We start from the raw sequence: 21,772 nt of genomic DNA, 5'->3' as shown, positions 1-21,772 counted from the left end.
AAACAAAATCTCAGAACCAATGCATGAAAATGGATGTCTTTTACAGTAATTCAAGAAGGGTTCTTAGATAAATTTTCAGAGGGTCCATGAAGACTCTGAACCTCAATGAAAAATCATGTGAGAGCATTGTCTGGTGGAGAAAATCCACAGCCTACCATTTAGGAGTCACTGTGTTTAGGGTCCTCAAAAGGGCCCCTGTCATTGCTGTATAGTTATAACTTCGATCCCTGCCCCCAGTCACTACACTGGGATTTAAAAAATTCTTAAACTACTGAGGGAGGGGGAGGGGGGAAATCTCAACATCAAAGAATGAAACTTGTCACCTCTGAGAACATTCAAAACGAATGTGTTACAAGTGCTGTTTTAAGCAATTTTAAGTGTGGACTAAATCCTTGAGAGGGAACACTCACTAAAACACAAGTTCAAATAGGTTTGTTTAAACAAAATTCAGTCACCTTACTTCATACATGTTGACATTAAGACTGCACTAAAGGGTGGACTAAAGGGACACTAAATATCAAGTGAAGGTTGGAAGGGGTATGGTCTGGTCAGCACACTGGGTGTGGCAGGAAGTGACTTGGGCAGGCTATCCTGGAAAAGAATCAAACCCCTAGGAACAAGCTTCAGAAAATAACTTCCTTTTCTGAAGGCTGGTTCAGGTTTGTTGTGCAGAGTGAAGTCATAAGGTCAGGAGGCAGCCAAACTTTGGCCTAAGTCTGCAGAACGTTCTCCACTCTTTATTTACATGAAGCTCTTCTCCTCTAATAACTACTGGCTATTTAAAATACATTGATTTGAAGAGGGAATCAAATTGCTAGCCTGCCCAGTGACCCTGGCCTTGGGATGGCCCCATCCAGGCATTGTGAAGCCCTGTTAGACAGGCTCACACACCAGATGTGCAGGAAACACCGGAGTCATCACCACTAGACAATAAGTTGCCTCCCACAAAATCTGGTATAAAGTGAAAAACCAATGTGAAGGAAGAAAAGGGAGGAAGTCGAGCACTGACTACTGTGTAGGCATGGTGACTGAGCATTTTACAAACAAAAACTCATGCAGTCAGAATTAGAGAACACACAGGAAGAATTTCAGTTCTTAAGGACTTTACAAATTGGAGGGAGTAAGCAACCAGAGCAATCCTCCTCACCACTTCTCATGTAAAATAATACTCCTGGTGCCTTCCATTAAACTAAAATTAATAAATTCCATATGATAAAGGGTATATAAATAAGCAATTTTTTAAAAAAAATGGCCAAAACAAATTTTAAAAATATGCTCACTTTAAATTCATATACAATTAATAAACAGGATACCATTTTTAACTTATCAGATTTGTAAAATTAAAATATCAATGAGTAGCAAGGGGGCCAGTAGGCACTCTCATACGTTTCATGGTAAATAGCATCATGGGAATCTTCCAGGAAGTATTTAGCAGTATCTACCAAAATCCAAAATGAATTGATTCTTTAACTCATCAATTCCACTGCTATGGAATTTATTTTAAATATGCACACAAATAGGGCTAAACACACATATGTACAAGGATGAGGATGTTCACTTAAGTGTGATATTAAAAAGTATTCACTTTTTTGTGTTATTATAAAATATCATAGGAGACTGATAGATGATTTAAGGTGCAACATTACACTGGAATATTATATGGGTGGTAACAATGAAGTAGACCTATACATGCTAATACAGGAAGATCTCAAAGACATGGTGTAGGGAAAGAGCAAAGGAAAGAACAGTGTATTAAAGTATGCATCACTATTCATTTTAAACATATAAAGACATATAAAACTGATATTCAGAGGACCAGAATCTTTCTTAGTAAGGAGAAAAATCTCTTCTACTCAGAACTTAATCCCATTCTACCCATTTCTCTTATCTCAATTTCACCATAGGGTCCCTATTTCTAATTCCAACGTGCTCCACCTCTACTTTTTCCAAGACCATTAGTTAGGCAAAGACTTCTTAGATATGACAGCAATAGATAATATGAACTTTATCAAAATTAAAAGTGTAAAAAACTTCAAATGATAACCTCAAAAAAGTGAAGACAACCTACAGAATAGAAATTGACAATCATATATCTAATAAAAGATTTGTATCTAGAATACATAAAGTACTCTTATAATTCAATATAAAAAGATAAACAACCCAACTAAAAAGTAGGCAAAGAATCTGAATAAACATTTTGCTAAAAAGATATGTGAACAGCCAACATGAAAAGATGCTCAACATCATTAGCCATTAGGAAAATTCCAAATCAAAACCAAATCAAATCAAAACCACAAAATACCACTCCACACCTAATAATATAACTACAATCAGACAGATAGCAACAGGTGTTATCAAAGACATGGAGAAAATGAAACCCTCATACACTCTTGGTAGGAATGTAAAATAGTGCAGTAACTTTGTAAAAAGTTTGACAGTTCCTCAAAATATTAGAAATAATTACCTTATGACCAGCAATTCCACTACTAGGTATAAGCCCAAGAGAAATGAAAACATATATCCACACAAAAACCTGAACACAAATATTCACAGCAGTACTATTCATAATAGTCCCAAAGTGGAAATAACCCAAATGTTCATCAACTGAACATTTTGGGTAAACAAAATGTGGTATAGCCATACAGTAGAGAATTGGCAATAAAAAGGAATAAAGTACTAATACATGCTACAACATGAATAAGCCTTGAAAGCATTATGGTGAGTAAACAGAGTTAGTCACAAAAGAATACATATTTATATGAAATGTCCAGAACAAGCAAATCTATTGAGACACAAAGCAGATTGTCAGTTGCCTAGCACTGGAAGGTAGAATGGGGTGGGGGTGGGGTGATAAATATTTTAAACATTATACTGAGGCAACAGTTGCACAATTCTGTTCATATACTAAAAACCATTGAACTGTACATCCTTTAAATGGGTAAACTGTATGGCATATAAATAATCTATATATATAAAAGACTAATATGCAAAGTGTCCCCTCGGGAGTTCGACCGGGAGACCAGGAGTTCGATCGATCACTATGACATGCGTTGACCACCAGGGGGCGGTGCGGAATTAAGGAAGGCCCTGGCCAGCAGCCATAAGGCCCCCGATGGGCCCTGATCGGCAGACAGGCCTAGGGACCCTACCTGTGCACGAGTTTCATGCACCGGGCCTCTAGTACAGTGGTTCTCAACCTTCTGGCCCTTTAAATACAGTTCCTCATGTTGTGACCCAACCATAAAATTATTTTCGTTGCTACTGCATAACTGTAATGTTGCTACTGTTATGAATTGTAATGTAAATATCTGATATGCAGGATGGTCTTAGGCGACCCCTGTGAAAGGGTCGTTCGACCGCCAAAGGGTCATGACCCACAGGTTGAGAACCGCTGCTCTAGTATCTCAATAAAACTGTTGTTTTTTAAAAAAGAACATGGAGGCTCAGAGGGTAACAGAGCAGGAGCAGTGTCCTGAAATATCTAATAAAATGTTCTACCGCACCACAGACTTACATTTCAGAAAATGCTTCAAATAGCCTCTTATGTGTGTCACTTGTAGGAACACATACTTGAGAGAGGTGGTAGGTCTCACTTTCACATCAATTTGGGATTTTAAATTTCTCCTGAGGAAGCCTACAATGTGCTAGATAAAATCTATTTACAGAAGGAGGTGAAATAAATGACATCACTTCTCTCTTGTATAACAGACATAGGCAAATATATGAACCATCCTAAAAATATGACAATTGTCAAGCTCAAAAGGCTTTGTGTTTTTGCTGTTGTTTGGGAAGGTAGGTTTTTTAAATTCTAACTTTTTAAAAATATATTTTATTGATTTTTTACAGAGAGGAAGGGAGAGGGATAGAGAGCTAGAAACATCGATGAGAGAGAAACATCGATCAGCTGCCTCCTGCACACCCCCCACTGGGGATGTGCCCGCAACCAAGGTACATGCCCTTGACCGGAATCGAACCCGGGACCCCTGAGTCCGCAGGCCGACGCTCTATCCTCCGAGCCAAACCTGTTAGGGCTTAAATTCTAATTTTTAATATTTGACTTTACACATTCCTCCCTCACACCTTCTCTTGCTAAATCACCTATTTGATGTGATAATTATCTATTTGCTGCTAAAACATCTGGGGAAGCCAAGAAGCCTGGGAAATAGAAGGCAGCTAGCTCCCTCCAAACTCACACTGTCTTCTTTTTACCCTAGAGCAAAAACCAAGTGCCCAAAACAGAGTTGATGCTCAATCAGTGCCTACTGCCCAGGGAATGCCTAATACATAAAGGATGCCCTTTTCCTAGGATTATATTTTTTAATACAGAAAAAAAGTAAATACAAGTAGTGATAAAACCATTCTGCCCTATACAACAGCTGTAAAGAATTGACATTTGTTCTTCATTTGACCCCTTCCCTTTGAAGAACCCTCCTCCTTAAAAAGATGCTTGCCCTTGCCCTCCCAGCCTCTACTCCCAAGTTTGAATAAAGCGCTTCCGAAGGGAAACAAATGTGATTCTGGCATTATGCCACCCTTTCTGTTCATGGTCTGACCTGAAGAGACTTACTAGGATACACATTAGCATTTAGGCAGGCTTGAGGGGTTTTTTCAGGTTTGTGTCTCTGAGTTCCAGTTCCTCCAAAGTTGAAATATATTGTATATATGTATGTTCTCAGCCACTTAGTCAAGGGCATTAGCCTTAAAATGTAGTTGAACACTATATATTTACTAGAGGCCCGGTGCACGAAAATTCATGCACTCGAGGAGTCCCTCAGCCCGGCCTGTGCCCTCTTCGCAGTCCGGGACCCCTCTGGGGATGTCCACCTGCCAGCTTAGGCCCGCTCCCTGGGGGATCAGGCCTAAGCTGGCAATCAGACATCCCTCTGCCAGCCCAGGAGCCCTCGGGGGATGTCCTGTGGAGGAGCAGGCCTAAGCCGCAGCTGGACATCCTTAGCACTGCCGAGGAGGCGGGAGAGGCTCCCGCCACACCAATGTGCTTGCAGCCATCAGCCAGGCTTGTGGCTGAGCAGAGCTCCCGCTGTGGGAGCACACTGACCAACAGGTGGCAGATCCTGCGTTGAGCATATGCCCCTTGGTGGTCAGTGCATGTCATAGTAACTGGTCATTCTGCCATTAGGGTCAATTTGCATATTGCCCTTTTATTATATAGGACTGTCCAGCGATAAGCCAATGGGACAAGAAGGCCTTTTCTGGGAAGACTGGGTAGAACCTAAGGGTGGGGACTGCAGAGCTCACATTCACCTGACAACCACTGGGACCTCAAGTCAGGGTGCCAAGTGGGTGAGTCAAGGCAGAAAAAGGCAGAACATCCTCTTAGGTATGCCAGAAGTTTAGGATGCTACCACTTAAAGCAGAAAGACAAAATCAACACAAACACACCCCTGACCCAACCCAGATAATGAGCTAACTGTCTAAACCTCCTCCTCCCCACGCTCCAAAACAGAATCAAATGAAAACATTGCCCAGGAACTAAGGATTGGGGGTGGGAGAGTAACTGCTTTCTGTAAGAGATAGGGAGTCAGGTGCCAAGTTGTTCCCTCAAGACAAGAGATAATCTTCTAACTCTAGAGAGAGGCTGGCTCTAAAATACAAGACTCTGGTAAAGAATCATCTGCAAAGCCACTTGATAAACTGAAAACCTTTGTACAAAGGATGAAGCAAGTACTTCAAATTTCCAAACCAGCACCTTATGCTATTTTATTTAAAAAGGGAACCAAACCCTATCCTCTGACGGCCAAGATTACAATAAGGTAAGAGGGCAGGTCCCATTATTCAGGAAGTGTCTGCCCATCAGGAAGCCAAAGCCTTCTCCAGAGGAGCCATGTAACAATGTCTTCCCTTCCCACTCAGGAGATGCCCAAGTTTTGCATCCGCCTGGATTTGTCTGAGGTTACATTTCAAACAGAGCAGAAAACCCCCGACCACAGACAGGATCAGAGAGGGCTGCCCCCTCCCCCCTCACAGGACTTCTACATCCCCAAGCCACTGCAGCAGGAAGAGCAAGGGGGAAAGGGCCCGTGCTACCAGATGGGCCTCCTTTGCAGAGATCTGAAATTGTGTAACTTCACTCTGTTGCTGCCAAACAACCATAATGTGCATCTCCTCAGAAATAATTACTGGAGAATTCAAAATACCAACCGCCTCTCTCACAAAGTAGCAACCGCCTACGCAGAGCTGGGAAGCTGATGCAGGATAAAGAAAGAGGCAGCGAGAGAGGAGCCTCCAGACAGCAACAGCAGCCAGTGCACGGGGCACATGAGACACCTTCTACAACTGAACAGGGACCCTGGCTGAAGGCTAAGTCACTTTCTTGCCTCCTGCTTCTTCACTCTAAGAAAAGGGGCAGCAGGAAGGGCAGGGGGAGGCAATAAAGAGGCCCCAAATGAGGACAGTAATAAAAAAAGTTATTATACCAAAAATTACAACCTTTAGTATAGAAAAAAAAATTGTTAATAGAAAAGGGCCTTGTGGTAGCCGCCTCCAAGATGACCCCCAATGAGTCTCACCTCCTGGCATTCACACCCTTGGACAGACTTAGTAACCAAAAGGATATTGTGTAAATAACAGTGTGACATCTGAGGCTGTGTCATAAAAGACATTACAACTTCCATCTTGCTCTTGGGTCACTCATTCTGCAGGCAGTTAGCAGCCAGACTAGAAGAACACTTAAGCAACCCAGGGACAGATCCATCCATACGGTGAAGAAGTGAGGCCTTGCACCAACAGCCAGCACTAACTTGCTGGCACGAGACAGCTACCTGAGGAGAGGATCCTCAAGCCCCAGTCAAGCCCTCAGATGACTACAGTCCCAGCCAACATCATGACTGTGTTCTCACAAGCAACTCTATGTCAGACCGCCCAGCTAAGCTGCTCCCCAATTCCAGCCCTATGAAAGCTATGCAAGATAATAAATGTTTACTGTTTTAAGCTGCTAACAAGTTTTGGAGTAACCTGTTATGCAGCAACAGAAAACTAATCCAGACCTCTTAGAAACATCTCTTCCTATTCCAAAAAGGTGCAGAGTCCCAGGAGGCTATACAAATGCTCATGCATCCGCCTCTCCTCACCCACATATGACTCACAGGAGGAGAAGGAAGCAAAACCTAGTATTCAGTGGGTCCATTTCCTCTTTATCTCTCACTGATGAGCTGAAGCTAAGCATTAAGGAAGCAAAATGTTTTCAATCCAACAGTGCTGCTTATCCAGGGATACTTTTTTTTTATTTGCTTCTGACTCTCTATCTAAATTGTGCTGTAAACTTCTTAATGACTCATGTCCAAAATTCCTAAAATAAATTTTATACTTTATATATTATATATGCCAAGTTAACACATGTGGAAGATGTACTTCCTGCTGATTTTTTTAAAAAACTACTATACCTAAAAGGATACTTAAGAGGATGCTTTCCCCCATCACACTGTCCTAGGAACATTTTAAGAATCTTTATTTCCTGTGATAAGTCTTCTCTTTAGCAGTAAAGAGAGATTTCACACATTCCCTGGAGAGAGAAGCTACAGAATATGTTCCAAGAACTCTGGATCTATGATCTTAAGAGCTGAATTTAAGACCCTACTCTACTACCAGCAGTAAAGGCGGTGGCCTCAATTTCCTAATCTGTGGAATGGAAATCACATGTGTTCTATTTTATAGTGTCATTGTTATAAAAATAAAATTAGACACTATAAAAAAAACCCCTACTTGCTTCCAATACACCCAATAAATACAGCTGAAACAGAAAGTTAGTGGTCTTCTAGGTGGGAATCTTACAGTGGGAAAGCTGGAGATCAATAATTGGTTGTTAGATTTCCAGCAAAGACATAGGTAAGAAGATTCCTGGACAGTATCTGTATCTGCCAAAGAGAACTGTCAAATTACATTTTTTATTTGTGAATTAATGAACTGCTCCAACTTGTTACTATTCCCTTGGGTTTAGCCATCATCAATCTAACTCCTGGGGATCCAACTGAGTTTGTGTGAACTCAAAATTAGGTTCATGTACATGCAAAAATGAAGATGAGATCTTGAACTTATAAATAGCAATCCCTTTCTAGGCCCACCTTTAACAATTATTGGACAATTTAGCAACCCTCAGTTATCAAATCTCCTCGGTGATGGATGTTTGGGTGGAAAAATCATGATCACTAACTTGAGTTTAGGAGGCTGTGACAAATGCTTACCTCTAGGGTTTCCTATGATCAGTTTTATTGGTCACTTGAAAAAGACACTATTAACTACTCTTTAACTGAAATGTTTAAATGGCTTTAGACCACATTCATTTTTAAAAAAATATATTTTGTATTGATTTTTTACAGAGAGGAAGGGAGAGGGATAGAGAATCAGAAACATCAATGAGAGAGAAACATTGATCAGCTGCCTCCTGCACCCACCCTCCCCCCACTGGGGATGTGTCTGCAACCATGGTACATGCCCTTGACCGGAATCAAACCTGGGACCCTTAAGTCCGCAGGCCGACGCTCTATCCACTGAGCCAAATGAGTCAGGGCCACATCCATTTTTTAGGCGGAGCATTAAATGGTAGCAGCACATTTTAGAAGGGTTGCCCTACCACCACCACCACTAGACACATACAGAAAATGCCTTCACCATCAGAAACTATTAAAGTAAGCTATATTGCTTTATTTGATGCTAAGGTAAGCCCAAAACTGTGGTATGCAAATCTGAAATGAGTTTAATCATTATAATATTTCTATTACATGAATTTATTATTCATCTTAAAAGGAAATTACTGCTTTGACAATTACTAAAATCTTTACTTTTGACTTTGCCCTGGCCCCTGAGTTCTTTTATTCAAACACTGTGATTCTGCATTCTCTGAGGTCTTTGCTGAAAACACTACACTTTTCCCCCAAAACATTCTCTTCAGATGCAGCACCATACAGAAGACGAGGTGCTCCCCACATGGCTCATTTACACTGGGATAAACAGAACAAAAAAGAAATATGGCTCTGATCCCATTTACTAACTAGTGGGAATCTCTAAGTTGAAACCTAAAAACATTTTATGGGGCGAAGTGGGGGGTGGGGAGGAATAGAATTGTGTCATGCTGCTGAGGTTTTCAAGCCTTAAACATCTTATAATAATATAAAACAATAAAACATAAAATTTAAGCTGTGAGTCAATCAAATACAAAATCTATATATATAAAAGGCTAAGCAACCGTCTGACCGTCCGACCGCTAGCTATGATGCGTAATGACCACCCGGGACAGATGATCTGACCAGTAGCTATGACGCACACTGACCACCAGGGGGCAGATGCTCAACGCAGGAGCTGCCAAGCTGTGGTGACTTGGCAGCGGTGGTTCTCGGGTGACGCACCCCAAAACCAGAGAGGAGGGAGCCCGATTCTGGGGTGCGTCACCCTAGAGCCGCCCTCTTGAAATCCAGGACCCCTCAGGGGATGTTGGAGAGACAGTTTCGGCCTGATCCCCGCAGGCCTGGCCGAGGGACCCCACCTACCAGAAGGACCCCCGCTCACTCTGCAGATGCCCTTCGAGCTGTAGTGCCGCCCCAGGTGCAGCCTGCGGGAAGGGACCACGGGAGGTTGGCTCCAGGGTGTGTCTGGCCTGTCTAGCCCAGTCCCACCCCACCAGCCACCTTCTAATTAATTTCCATTCAATGTGCAAGAATCCGTGCACATCAGGGCACTAGTAAGAAAATAAAAGAAAAGCATTAGCCTGGGATGTTGTAGAAGGAGCCACATGAGTCGAACTGTTGAACCAGGTAATGTTAAAAGTCATTATTAGTACCATTATAGTCCTAGGATATTCTAATAAAGCAATCCCTGTGGTAGGGGCAGGGAGAGGATGTTATACTAAATCCCTAGGACAGTGGTGGGCAAACTCATTAGTCAACAGAGCCAAATATCAACAGTACAATGATTGAAATTTCTTTTGAGAGCCAAATTTTTTAAACTTAAACTATATAGGTAGGTACATTGTTACTAACTTAATTAGGGTACTCCTAAGGCTTAGGAAAAGCCACACTCAAGGGGCCAAAAAGCCATATGTGGCTCGCGAGCCGCAGTTTGCCGACCACGGCCCTAGGAGAACCGTACTTATAGATTCAACTGGATACCTCCTGGGTTATACATCGAACACAAAGCATTAGAATAGAAAAAAATCTAAGGCTTGGATTTTAACGAGATCTCCTTCTATATCTTACATCTGTAGTCTAACACATTCCAATAAATACACAACAACTATACAATATATACCAACAATATACCATATCAACAGTCAAATTACAAATCTCAAACACCCAAAGTTACATTAAAAACACATAACGGGCAAAAGTTAAAAGTCTGTATTTGTACTTACAGCAAATGATTCCACAACTGTCTCATTCTTCCCTAACTTCCTTTTGTCATAACTCCTCAGATATTTTAGTCAACAAAGAATCAAGTACATTAACAGCCAATTACATCATTTCCATTTTGCAAAAGAGACAAATAGCCAGCCCACAACAGTCTATCCCTAAAGTCTTACCTGGGGGCCTACACTAATGGCACCCAGCACCCACAGTTCATTTGTTAATCAATCAGGTAAAGCCATGCTGCTTTTTTTAAAGTCATCATGCCAAATTAATTAAACTTTATATTTTTTATCAAAATTGCTGAAAGTGTGGTTCTAAGTCGGCAAACTTTTCTGTTAAGTTTTTCTGGCCATTGGATCTCTGTTCCAAGTACTCAACCTTGCTGTTGTAGTATGAAAGCAGCCACAGACAACATCTAAATGAGTAAATGTGGCTGCATTCCAACAAAAATGTATAGGCCCTAAAATTTGAATTTCATATAATTTACACACATCTCAAAATATTTTTTTCAAAATATTTAATGTAAAAACACTTCTTAGCTCTTGAGTAGAAAATAATAGGCAATAGCAGGTGGCAGGTCAGATTTGGTCTTTGATCTATAGTTTGCTGATTCCAGATCTAGACTACCAAAATTGTGTCAACAAACAACTCCCCATTCCCTACAAGGCCTCCAGCAGTAAATATCTGAGGATTGATCCTGTTCTCCTTTCTTCTATTCTGGAGGAACACTGTATATCTTTGAAAAATCTATTCCTCTAAATAACACATCAAACAGGGAAGGTTTAACTACATGTTTCAAGGCCGTAGCACAGCTTCAGCATGGATTAAGATTCTCTTTCTCAAAGCAGAGTAACTATCTGTAAATAAAGGAAGATGTGGCCCTGGCTGGTTTGGCTCAGTGGCTAGAGCATCAGCCCACAGACTAAAGGGTTCTGGGTTTGGTTCCAGTCAAGGGCGCGTACCTTGGTTGCAGGCTCAATCCCTGGCCCTAGTGGTGGCACGGTGTGGGAGGCAGCCAATCAATGTGTCTCTCTCACATCAATGTTTCTCTCTGTCTCTCCTCCTCCCTTCCACTTTCTCTAAAATCAATGGAAAAGTATCTTCGAGTGAGGATTAACAACAACAACAACAAAAGGTGGGTGTATAGTGGGGGAGGTCTCAGTGGCAGAGCACAGCCAATGCAGCTTTGATAGTCTAAAAAATACTGGACAAAACCAGGCCATAAGCATCGCCCCTGCCCGCCCTGCCCCCCGCTGCCCCCCAAAAAAGGCTTATATAATCTACGCCTGGTGTCCCACCATGTCCTAGAACCACAGAAATATTAAAAATTAACTTTATCAGGAGCCAAATAATCAACAATTTCGGGAGAAAGAATCATTCAGACCCCAAAATTGACTTCAATTTGAAATGACGCTCCAGGAATTTTTGCCCGCTGGCATCTTCCCTGTCAGACCTGTGCTTTGGTTGTATCGTTACATTTACTGTGTATGTGTGACAAAGGTGTCACAGGGCTCTGGTCTAGCTCTAGGTGTTGGGTAGGAGCCCTAGAAGGCAGGATACTACCAAGCCAAAGAGCAATCACCCTATTATGTAAAGACCTTAAATTGAGAGATTTCAAAACATGTAGTGGTTGTTTCCCAGACTCTACCCCCCTCCCAAACCCCCACCACCATCACCAATCATGAACTACTCCACAGAGCTTTCCTGGTCCATGAAGGAAAAACTTTTTAGAGAGGGTAAGTCACCAAAACTTGTAATAATGAGTCAGTAGCACAGAAAGGACCAAACAATTGGGTCTCTATGGCTCTGGGTGCCGGACCTGGGCCATACAGGCCACTATGCAATTAGCAAAGAATCTGTCAGGATGAATGAGACTACCAGCTAACAGAATGGTGAGGAAGGGGCTGCCCAAGCTGAGGGCAATTCAAAGAGTCTTTCAAAAACCAACTTAACAAGTCTTGTGAGCTTTATTTAAATGTGATGGGAAAGCTACAAAATAGTTCTTTCAAGCTTTCAAATCTCCCTTCTGATCTGCCAATCTTGAGAGAAGAAAAAGGAGGTTCTGAGAACAAGTGGCATCTTCAGGCACTGAGTGCTACAAATACAAAGCAAAGCACACACACAAATTTTCCAATGCACAGTCTTGCCTGTTCCCATGCAGGCTTTGTCTAAAACCATGGTAAAAGCAGCTGGGGGTGCCCTAGCCAGTTTGGCTCAGTGGATAGAGCGTCGGCCCCAGACTGAAGGGTCCCGGGTTCAATTCCAGTCAAGGGCACGTGCCTGGGTTGCAGGCTCGATCCCCAGTAGGGGGCATGCAGGAGGCAGTCAATCATTGATTCCCTGTCATCGTTGATGTTTCTATCTCTCTCTCCCCCTTCCTCTCTGAAATCAATACAAATATATTTTTTAAAAAGCAGCTGGGGTGAGTGGAGGGTATTTTCAATTCTCAGAAAGGGAAGCACATAATGAAGCTCACAATTTAAAGCAAAACCAAATCACAAAAAGCTGGTATTTCACTGATTATCCAGCTTCGCCATGATGTCTACCACAGAGAACTTGACTTCCCTAGGTAACCTATGAGGAAGTTACCAAGCAATAAAATACAATCATGGTTGGGAGGCAAAAAGTCATAATCAGATAAAAAATTAGATAACTGGCTAACTGAAAGCTGGCTCTATCTGCCACTGTAGGGTGACAGTGGCAAACAGTGGAATAGAGAAAGATGGTAAAAAGAACATCCATCCTAGAGTCCCTTCTCTGGACAGCTGCCAGCTAACCCTTTTTAAAAAATACTTTTATTGGTTTCAGAGAGGGAAGGGGAGAGAGATAGAAACATCAATGATGAGAGAGAATCATTGATCGGGTGCCTCCTGCACACCCTACACTGAAGATCGGGCCCTCAACCTGGGCATGTGCCCTGACTGGGAACCCAATTGTGACCTCCTGGTTCATAGGTTGATGCTCAACCACTGAGCCACGCTGGCCCGGCCCGCGAACCTTTTTAAAAGGAAGTCAAGCACAATCCCTCTGTGCTCAAAGCCCTCTGTTGTGACTTGACCTGGGTTCCCTCGGGAAGATGTGCTGCAGCCCTAACTCCCAGTGTTTACTAACAGTATCTTTGCAGATGTAACCAAGTTAAGATGAGGTCATACTGGATTAGGATGGTCCCTAAACCCAATGACTGGTATCCTTGTAAGTATGCCATGCAAAGACACAGATAAGTAGAGAGAAGAAGGCCATGTAATGAAGGAGGCAGAGACTGTAATAAGCCAAGGAACACTAAGAACTGCCGGCAACCACCAGAAGCTAGAAGAAACAAGGAAGAATTCTTCCCTAGGACTTTTGGAGGGAGCATGGCACTGCTGACACCTTGATTTCAGACTTCTAGCCTTCAGAACTGCAAGGGAACACTAGTACATTCCTGTTGTTTTAAGCCACCCAGTTTGTGGCACTTTCTCAAGGCAGCCCTAGGCAGCTAACACATCCTCCAATGGCTTCCTATCTCACTCAGAAAGAAAACCGCAGCATCATTACAATACGATCCAGGCCGCCCCTTACCTGGTTGACTTCAGCAACTACTGCTCTCTGCCTGTCACTCCACTCCAGCCACCCTGTCCCCTTCACTGGTCCTCAAACATGCGGCCACGCTGCCACCCTCCCCCCACGGGCCCCACTCTGTCAAGGCTGGCCCTGTCTCACACCTTTGCAGATGCCATTCCCTCTGCTGGAAGGCTTCTCTCCCCAGGCATCTGCAAGGCTGTTCCCTCAATCTTTCTTCAAGGCTCTGCTAAGTCTCCTTATCATTAAACCTCCATCTAATTACCCTTCAGCATCTGCTACCCTCACCCCATATACCCTATTCCTCCTTCCCCCGCTTCACTTTTTCCTCCATAAAACTGAAGACAAGCTGACATGTATCTTTCACTTAGCCTTTTAAAAGGTCCATGGCCCTCTGTGGTGTTAGACGGGTGAGAGCAGAACTTTTTCACTGCTGAATCACAGTGCACTCTACTGAAGAGATAAATGAATTCTGTCAAGACAGGTGAAATTTTACCCCAAACTGGCTGCGTGACAAAATAGATTTCTACTAATTAAGTGGAACAGCAGAAGCTTTTGTAGATGAAGGGCAGGCTCAAGGTTGGGCTCTGAGGGGCTCGGGGAGAATCTCTGTACCGGGTTTTCTTAGGTAGACTGAGCAGCTCACCACCATTCCTGTGTGAGGAAGAGCAGTTTTGAAACAGCCTCTTCAGATTCCTCCTTATCTACAAAACGTCAACTCTCACCTGTAATTTTTGTCTCCAGCCACACCCTGTAGAAAGCTACTTAGCCTGGGAAATTCTAAACTTGCGTCCATCACTCCATTCCTACACACATTTTTGTTTTTTAGGGGGTGAGGGGAAGGGCCCAGCAGGAAGGTTTGATGAAGACAATCTCCTACTACAAATGTACAAACTACTTGGGGAAGAAAGCCTCTCAGACTACCCGGGTCCTAAAAAACAAACATTTCAAATAAACCGGGAGCTTTAAAACAGCTCTTACGCAATGAGGAGACCATCCAAACCTTTTTTTTAAATGGCCCTAAATCAACACTTTTCCTTCCCTCGTTCACATTTTCAAAACTTTAAAACAAAAGGGGCAGACACTGGAAGTCTTTCCTTACCTTGGGTGTTGGCCACAGGTCCTGCGAATCCGAGTGACGAATCACAGCAGTCCTTGAGAGGTGACTTGATGGGTGTTTCAACTTCAGGGGTCTCAAAATTACCCTCAGAATCCGAGCTGCCAAGGGGGAAAAATGAGGAATTACCACTTTCAACGGTATTTCCGACAGCCTTTATCACCTATCAAACGGCTCACGTCCAGGATGTTTGCCTAACCCTACAACCCACTGGTCCTCAGCCCCGATTGGCCATGGGCGATGCTGCGGGCTTTTCTCGAGCATCCTGTCTCCCTGGATTCGCCACCATCCTTCGGAGCTTTTCTCCAGCACCATCTATTTTGATGGCATCGGACACCCAGGAATAAAAGCTCTTTTCAACAGGCTCCTTTTCTCCCAAGAGCCCTTTCCCAGAGCCTTAAAAATTAAGATGGCCCCCTCCCCCTAAAAAAAAAAAAATTAAGCCAGTTCTCGCCGCGATGCCTTTTTTCCCCTGGCAGGCCTCTCGCTACCTGTTCTAACTCCCTCGGCCCGAGGCGGAGGATGCGGTCACCTGCCTTCTGCAATCACACGAGTGACAGCACAGCGGAGACCACCATTTCTCACCAGCTGCCAGCGGCCTGTCATCACGCGACCTTCCCTACCAAGACCGCATTTTTGGGGGTCACAGTGGGAGCGACCTCTTCCCCACCGGGTGTGATCAATGGCACTGTGAGCGTGTGTGCGTGTGTGTGTGTGTGTGTGTGTGTGTGTGTGTGTATGCGCGCGCGCTTAGGGCCGGGAGGGCGAAGCTTAGAGAAGGTGACGGAGGCCGACCGGGGTGCGGAGAGACTGCAGATTCTGGGTTAGGTTCAGAAAGCTCACACTGAAAAGGCAGAAAGAAAACGCACGGGGGGTCGGAACGTCTTTAACTTCCGAATGCACAGCGGGGACCTGGTTCCGGGCGGGGACGCAGCATTGCCACGAATATGGTTACGCGGGTGGGCGACCACACACACGCACACAGGGTGAGCCACAGACGGATGGGCGGGCGGATGAATGAATGGATGGGTGGGTGGCAGCACGTTTGCATCTCGGCAGGGATGCGTGTACTTGCCTGAAACTCAAGGATTTGGTCTCGGCTTGCGAGTCCTCCTCCTCCTCGGGGTCGCCCTCGGGCCCTCCGGCCTCGTCGTCTCCGGCGCCCCCGCCGCGCACCGCGGACCACGTCCATTTCGCCCACTGCACGGGGGACAGGATCTGCCACGGGCTGAACGCCATGAGCGCGGATCCTCCGGCGCCAGCTCCTAAGGGTAGGGGAACGGGAGAGCCTTTTTTCCCCTTTCAAAATGGAGGGAACCGGTGACAGGCGCCGTTAAGCGTTTCCAGCGGAGGCGCGGATGTGGTTAAACGAGCGCCGTCGGGGCCGGGGTGAAAGCGCTTCCTCTTGGCCGGTCGGCAGCGCCGCTTCCTCCTCGTCCTCCTTCCCAAATGGGGCTGCCCGGCGCCCCGCTGCGCCCGGCGACTGCCTCCGGGAAGATGCTTGTCCTGGGGCCTCCTCAGGGCCCCGGCCCGCGACGCCCGGCAGCTCGGCTACTCGTGGGCTCGGGCTCCCAGGTCCCGCTTCCCCGCCGGCGCGGTGCGCATCAGCTGCCGCGGGAGCCGCGCCCCAGGAGCCGCCCCCTCGGACCGTACTACTTGCGCGGGGGGGGGTGTCCGCGGCGGCAGCGCTTTGATGTCTGTAGCGCGCCCGCCGGACCCCCCCGCCGCGGCGCCACGCTGGTCGCGTCCGCACTGCGGGCAGGGGGCTTCCCGGCTGCGACTCCGGGCTGCGGGCGGAGGACCCCGGCACCCATAGGGCTCCGTCAGCGTCAGGAACTGGGAAGATCCATTTTTCTGAGGCCGCGCACGCCGGACCTTTCCCCCCTTCCCTTTTTATTTTTATATTTTCATCTCGCCACTGTGACTTCAGGGCGTTGCTGATGATGGATCGCACAGAAGTTAAGCCTCTTATAAAAGAAAAAAAACACAAAAAACTTTGAGGCCGCTGTTGGCTGGCGTTTTCCCTCCCTGATACTGACAGCGTGGAAGATTTCAGCCTGTTCGCCTTCAACCCTGTCACCCCCAGGATTTGGATAATCCGTCAGCAGTGCTGCAGGCGTAGCCAAGGACTGGAAACTTAGATGCTTTGTCCCTCCCCAAACCGCACTCGTGGACGCTTTGTGGCCAGGTCTTGGGCACAGGGTGCAGGATTACCCTGTGAAATGGTAGCCCGATCGGTTTCCCATCCTCCTTTTGAGGCGTTCTTTTCATAACTTCCAAGCCTTTGATTTCTGACTTTGCTTGCTGCTCCGGAGTATGCCAATGGGCCGGGCGAAGGCAGCCTTCAAAATAAAAACCCTCGTAAGGATTGAAGGCGGAACTCTCCGAGGACCTCTTCATTTTCCATTCAGTAGGGATGGCTCCTCACCAGTGCTCCCTCAAACACCAGGCTCTTGTCCTGCTATAAATTCCCAGGGTTATGGTGCAACTGTGAGGTGGCTGCAGGTTCCCACGGAGCGAGAGCAGCTCCAGAACTTAGGAACAAATCTTTGTTGATGAATCATGACTGTTTAAGCAAAAATAATGCCAGTTGGGGCTTGGCGGGTTGCCTCACCATAACAGAAGGGCAGGGTTTTGGTTGGGGGTGTCAGGATGGGTATAGAATTCATCCAGCTGCCTTCCCTCCCAGAGATAAACACAACTGTCATGAGGGTTTTGGAGACTATGGAGATGTGAAGTAAGCAGGAGTCCTTTTTTTTAGGTTCACATGACTATGCCACAACACTATCCAACTGTATTTTTAGGTTTATGGTACACTGCATAAGCCTTTCGATTATAAGGTTGCCCAGGTTCCTGTATTTAACACAAGTGTTTTTGCTGCCTGGAAGGAACAGTATCCCATGTAAATGAGTGACTGGCACGGCCTAGGTCCTGTTCATTCTTCCTCCTGAATAGTTCTCAAATCTTTCCATTTCTCCACATCGCTGTTTTCCACAGCTCTACTGTAAATGCCTCCCAACTGGTTCTACCATGGGTTTTCCTTACCCGGGTCACTGCCTGGCTGATCTGTGACTTGAACTCTAGTCTTGCTGCTTCTGCCGCCCTATACTCCCAGCCTTTTGTATCTCTAGCCATAATTGGTAGAGAATTGGTTCTGATCCTTTACTATGTCCAAGAATCATCAGGGGCAGTGGTCGGCAAACTCATTAGTCAACAGAGCCAAATATCAACAGTACAACGATTGAAATTTTTTTTGAGAGCCAAATTTTTTAAACTTAAACTATATAGGTAGGTACACTGTTATTAACTTAATTAGGGTACTCCAAAGGCTTAGGAAGAGCCACACTCAAGGGGCCAAAGAGCCGCATGTGGCTCGCGAGCCGCAGTTTGCCGACCACGGATCTGAAGCACTTCTTTAAAAGCACACATTCAAAATGCTGGCAGGAACTGGAAGTCTGTATTTTTACCAAGTGTCCTGGGGAATTTCACAGGATAAATTTTGGGGAAAATGACTAGTTTGAACCAACTAATTGCTTCCTCTGGAACAATCTCCCTTTTGCCTGCAGTTTGGCACAGTCCTCCCCCCTTCTTCCACCTTCAGCTCTCTGACCTTGACTGCCTGAACTTCCCCACTGGTTCTTGGAAAGCATGCTGATTTCTCCATCCTTTTTACCATCTCTATTCCCCAAACATCCAGAAAGACTTACTGTGGCCCTTAGGTAGTTTTGAAAGGAGGCACCATAAATAGTTATACCAGGACAACAGACATAAACCAGGGCATCCCAGGATGTAAGGTCACCCTATACTTAGCATACTATATATAATATATTTGTTTACTTCCCTGTCCCACTCCTGCACCATAAGCTGTAAATGGCAGGGACCAACCACATTGGATTTATGATTCATTTTTGTTTCCCCAGAGATTAGGATGGCCACACATTCCATAAGTGTTTAATAAACGTGCAGAAAATGAATAGTCTAGTTTACTAATAGACCTATGAGCTTGGCTAGGGTGACAAATTCCTAAAACCTGACTCCTCCTAAAGAAATCAAGGTTTTGTACCAGCACAGAACAGAACCTGGGACAAGTGATGGCCCCAATAAGATAAAGCCTGGCCTATACAGCAGTTTCTTGAAACTGGAGAAACAAAATGCTCCGTGTCTGAAAAACCACTCCTCTGCAAGCTCCTGGACTTAATGTGGACAGCAATAAAGTCACTGCTCCACAGTTCAGATTGATTTTATTGTCTAGAAGTACAAATAAGGAGACTAACTGATATGCGAATTTTCTTGTAGTTCTGGGAAAGTGGGCAATGTTTGACAACAGGCATTCTAACCAAAGTAAACAATCATTTTGCTGCTATGTTCTCAACTTCATGGAACGAAATGTCTGCAAATGCATGACCATAAGCATAGAAAGGACCCCATCTGTTCTCTTCCTTCCTCTGCTTCCTGCCCTTCACAGAAGCTCTGGATCAACACACTATGAAAATCTAAAAGGTAACTCCCTTGAAACACGCGACAATGGTAGCCAGGCCAGGCACAGACTTTGCAGTTAATGGATATCCCAGAAGGAACTGTGAAATGGGTCTTTGAATTCAAAGACCAATTCAAACAGGCACACAACTATCCATTTAATAGCATAACTACTGTGAGAATGCCGGTGGGAACGTGGCAGGAGGTGAGAGGCAGAGGCAGGGTGGGGCCTAGGTGGGAAGGATCCTGTACACCTGTTAAGGAGTCTGAACTTGATCCTGTAGTGGGGGGAGCAAACACAAGTACCTACCTTTATAATGTAAGGGAGTGACAAGGCCTGGGTGGTAGCTGCGCTACCCGGAAAACACTGCCTTGGCTAAGGGGCAGCCCTACCCAGTTCCTGTGCCCAGTGTTGCCACTGAACAATTTTCCAAGAGAAACCAAAACCCTGGGTTTCATAAAAATATCCCAATCTTTAAAGTTCTCACTAATTTAAGTTGTTTTAAACTTTGTGGACGCCAACATGGTGCATGACAAACAAAAGCCATCTACCTGTGTGCCGAGTGGCCCACGGAGCCTGGAAGGACAGAGTGAAGTCATCAGGCTTTGAGCAAGTAAGTAACATTTCATTTAGAAACTCATTCTGGCAACAACCTGGGGGCTGTGAAACTGCTACTTTCCCTGCTCCCGAGCTGCCTAGAGGAGGGGACAGCTTCTCCCCAGAGGGCAAAGGAAACAAAACTAGAACGAGTGTCCTTATCTTTCTTTCACTCCATTTGTTCACTAAGTATCAGTGCTGTAAGCAAGCCAAGCACAATGGGAACACTTTAAAATAGAAGGAAAAACCTCCTGCTAAGAAAATGGAGTTCCCGACAGCCAGCCTGTGAAATGAGAAGGCATCTGTGAGATGATGTTGAGGGAGTGAAGGAGGCAAGGAGGGAGGATAGGGTCAGGATGACACTAAGGAATCACAGAGATAAAATAACTACTGAGATACCAAAAAGGTCAGGCAGGCAGACAAACCAGTCAATTTATCTGTATTTTCTAACAACTTGAGAATTTGATAAGCAAAAGACACATTTACTTCAACTGAGATTAAATGTCAGATTGATGAGGTAACCAAAGTGGCTGGGCAGCTTTGAAGGGTTTAGGAAAAGCACTGGCCGGTACGAAATTGAAATGGCCAATGGCAACTAGGATGCTGTGCCTCTGTGGAACCTCAATGGACCACCTCCCACTCCCCCACTCTGCGTTTTGAAAGCCATCTCTTCACTGCGTGAAGTTTCCAAGACATGGTGCGGCATCCCTGCCTGTGGTTCCTCCTTCAACCTGATCACTGAATGTCTTCTCCCACTCACCAAGCTAAACACCTTTAATCCTTAGCTTTTTTTCCTCTTGAATATTGACATGAAAGTCTCACCTTCTATTGCCCAGCGAGTGTTGCTCAGTGGTTGACCGTCAACCTATGAACCAAGAGGTCACGGTTCGATTCCCAATCAGGGCACATGCCCTGGTTGCAGCTCAATTCCCAGATGGAGGTGTGCTGGAGGCCGCCAATTCTTGATTCTCTCTCATTATTGATGTTTCTCTCCCTCTCCCTTCCTCTCTGAAATCAATAAAAATATATATTTTAAAAGTAGTACCTTATATCAATAAAGTTTCATTTGACCCTTATCATCATTCTCTCATGTAGCAGGGCATGTTTTCTCATTCTCAATTTGCTGGATGACCCAGAAAGGGCGACCACCGGCCCGGAGTCACACAGCTATTTAACACCACAGCTGAATCTACAACCTTGCCTCCTGCCTTTCAGTACTCTCTGCACCATATCAAACAGCAGGAAAGCAGAATACCCTGGAGCTAGTGATTCCATTAGTTAGACATTCCTTGAAAATTGTTGCAATTACAGTCCTGCTTCCTGCTTATGTGGTACCAGCTGCAAAATCACAACTAGGATACCTCCCTCCCTCAGTGGAAAACAGTCCTTGTCAACAGGAGGCCTGCTTTCCTTACCTCAGTCTAACTAGGCAAGAGCATGCTGATGTCTGTGCAAGACAACATTACCAATAACAGCATCTGACCACATTCCACCATGTTAACTTTACAGTCTTAACCTTGCAAGATCTGATATTATCCCCTATAGAATCTTCACTACACTCCCTAAACACACCCAAATCAGGGGATTTGTTCTACACATTTACACTGAAAATTATAAAGAGAACCTCCTCATTTTTAAAAGAGAAAAGCCAGATTTGTGTCCATAGCT

General features: G+C 44.9%; 1 protein-coding gene across 9 annotated transcripts in view; it reads right to left on the bottom strand.

The window, feature by feature from the left end:
- TACC1 (transforming acidic coiled-coil containing protein 1) overlaps window positions 1–21,772 on the bottom strand; it is a 101,631-nt gene that overhangs the window by 33,007 nt on the left and 46,852 nt on the right. For 2 of the 9 annotated variants that reach the window (XM_070408427.1, XM_070408430.1), the window contains exons 1-2: window positions 16,106–16,616; window positions 15,016–15,131 (exon numbers count right to left, since the gene is read on the bottom strand). The exons of 1 other annotated variant lie outside the window; for it this stretch is intronic. In XM_070408427.1, coding sequence (XP_070264528.1) covers window positions 15,016–15,131; window positions 16,106–16,269 — 280 coding nt within the window. In that variant the 5' untranslated portion in view covers window positions 16,270–16,616. Of the gene's footprint in view, window positions 1–15,015; window positions 15,132–16,105; window positions 16,618–21,772 lie in introns of those variants that run through there. 6 more of the 9 variants (XM_070408429.1, XM_070408431.1, XM_070408432.1 and 3 more) reach the window with 4 other exon arrangements.

The sequence above is a fragment of the Myotis yumanensis genome, unplaced genomic scaffold (assembly GCF_028538775.1).
Source record: "Myotis yumanensis isolate MYYU_CA2020_CCGP unplaced genomic scaffold, mMyoYum1.0.hap1 SCAF_3, whole genome shotgun sequence".
In the NCBI taxonomy this organism is placed as follows: Eukaryota; Metazoa; Chordata; class Mammalia; order Chiroptera; family Vespertilionidae; genus Myotis; species Myotis yumanensis.
This window is presented reverse-complemented; position numbering and strand designations above follow the sequence as displayed.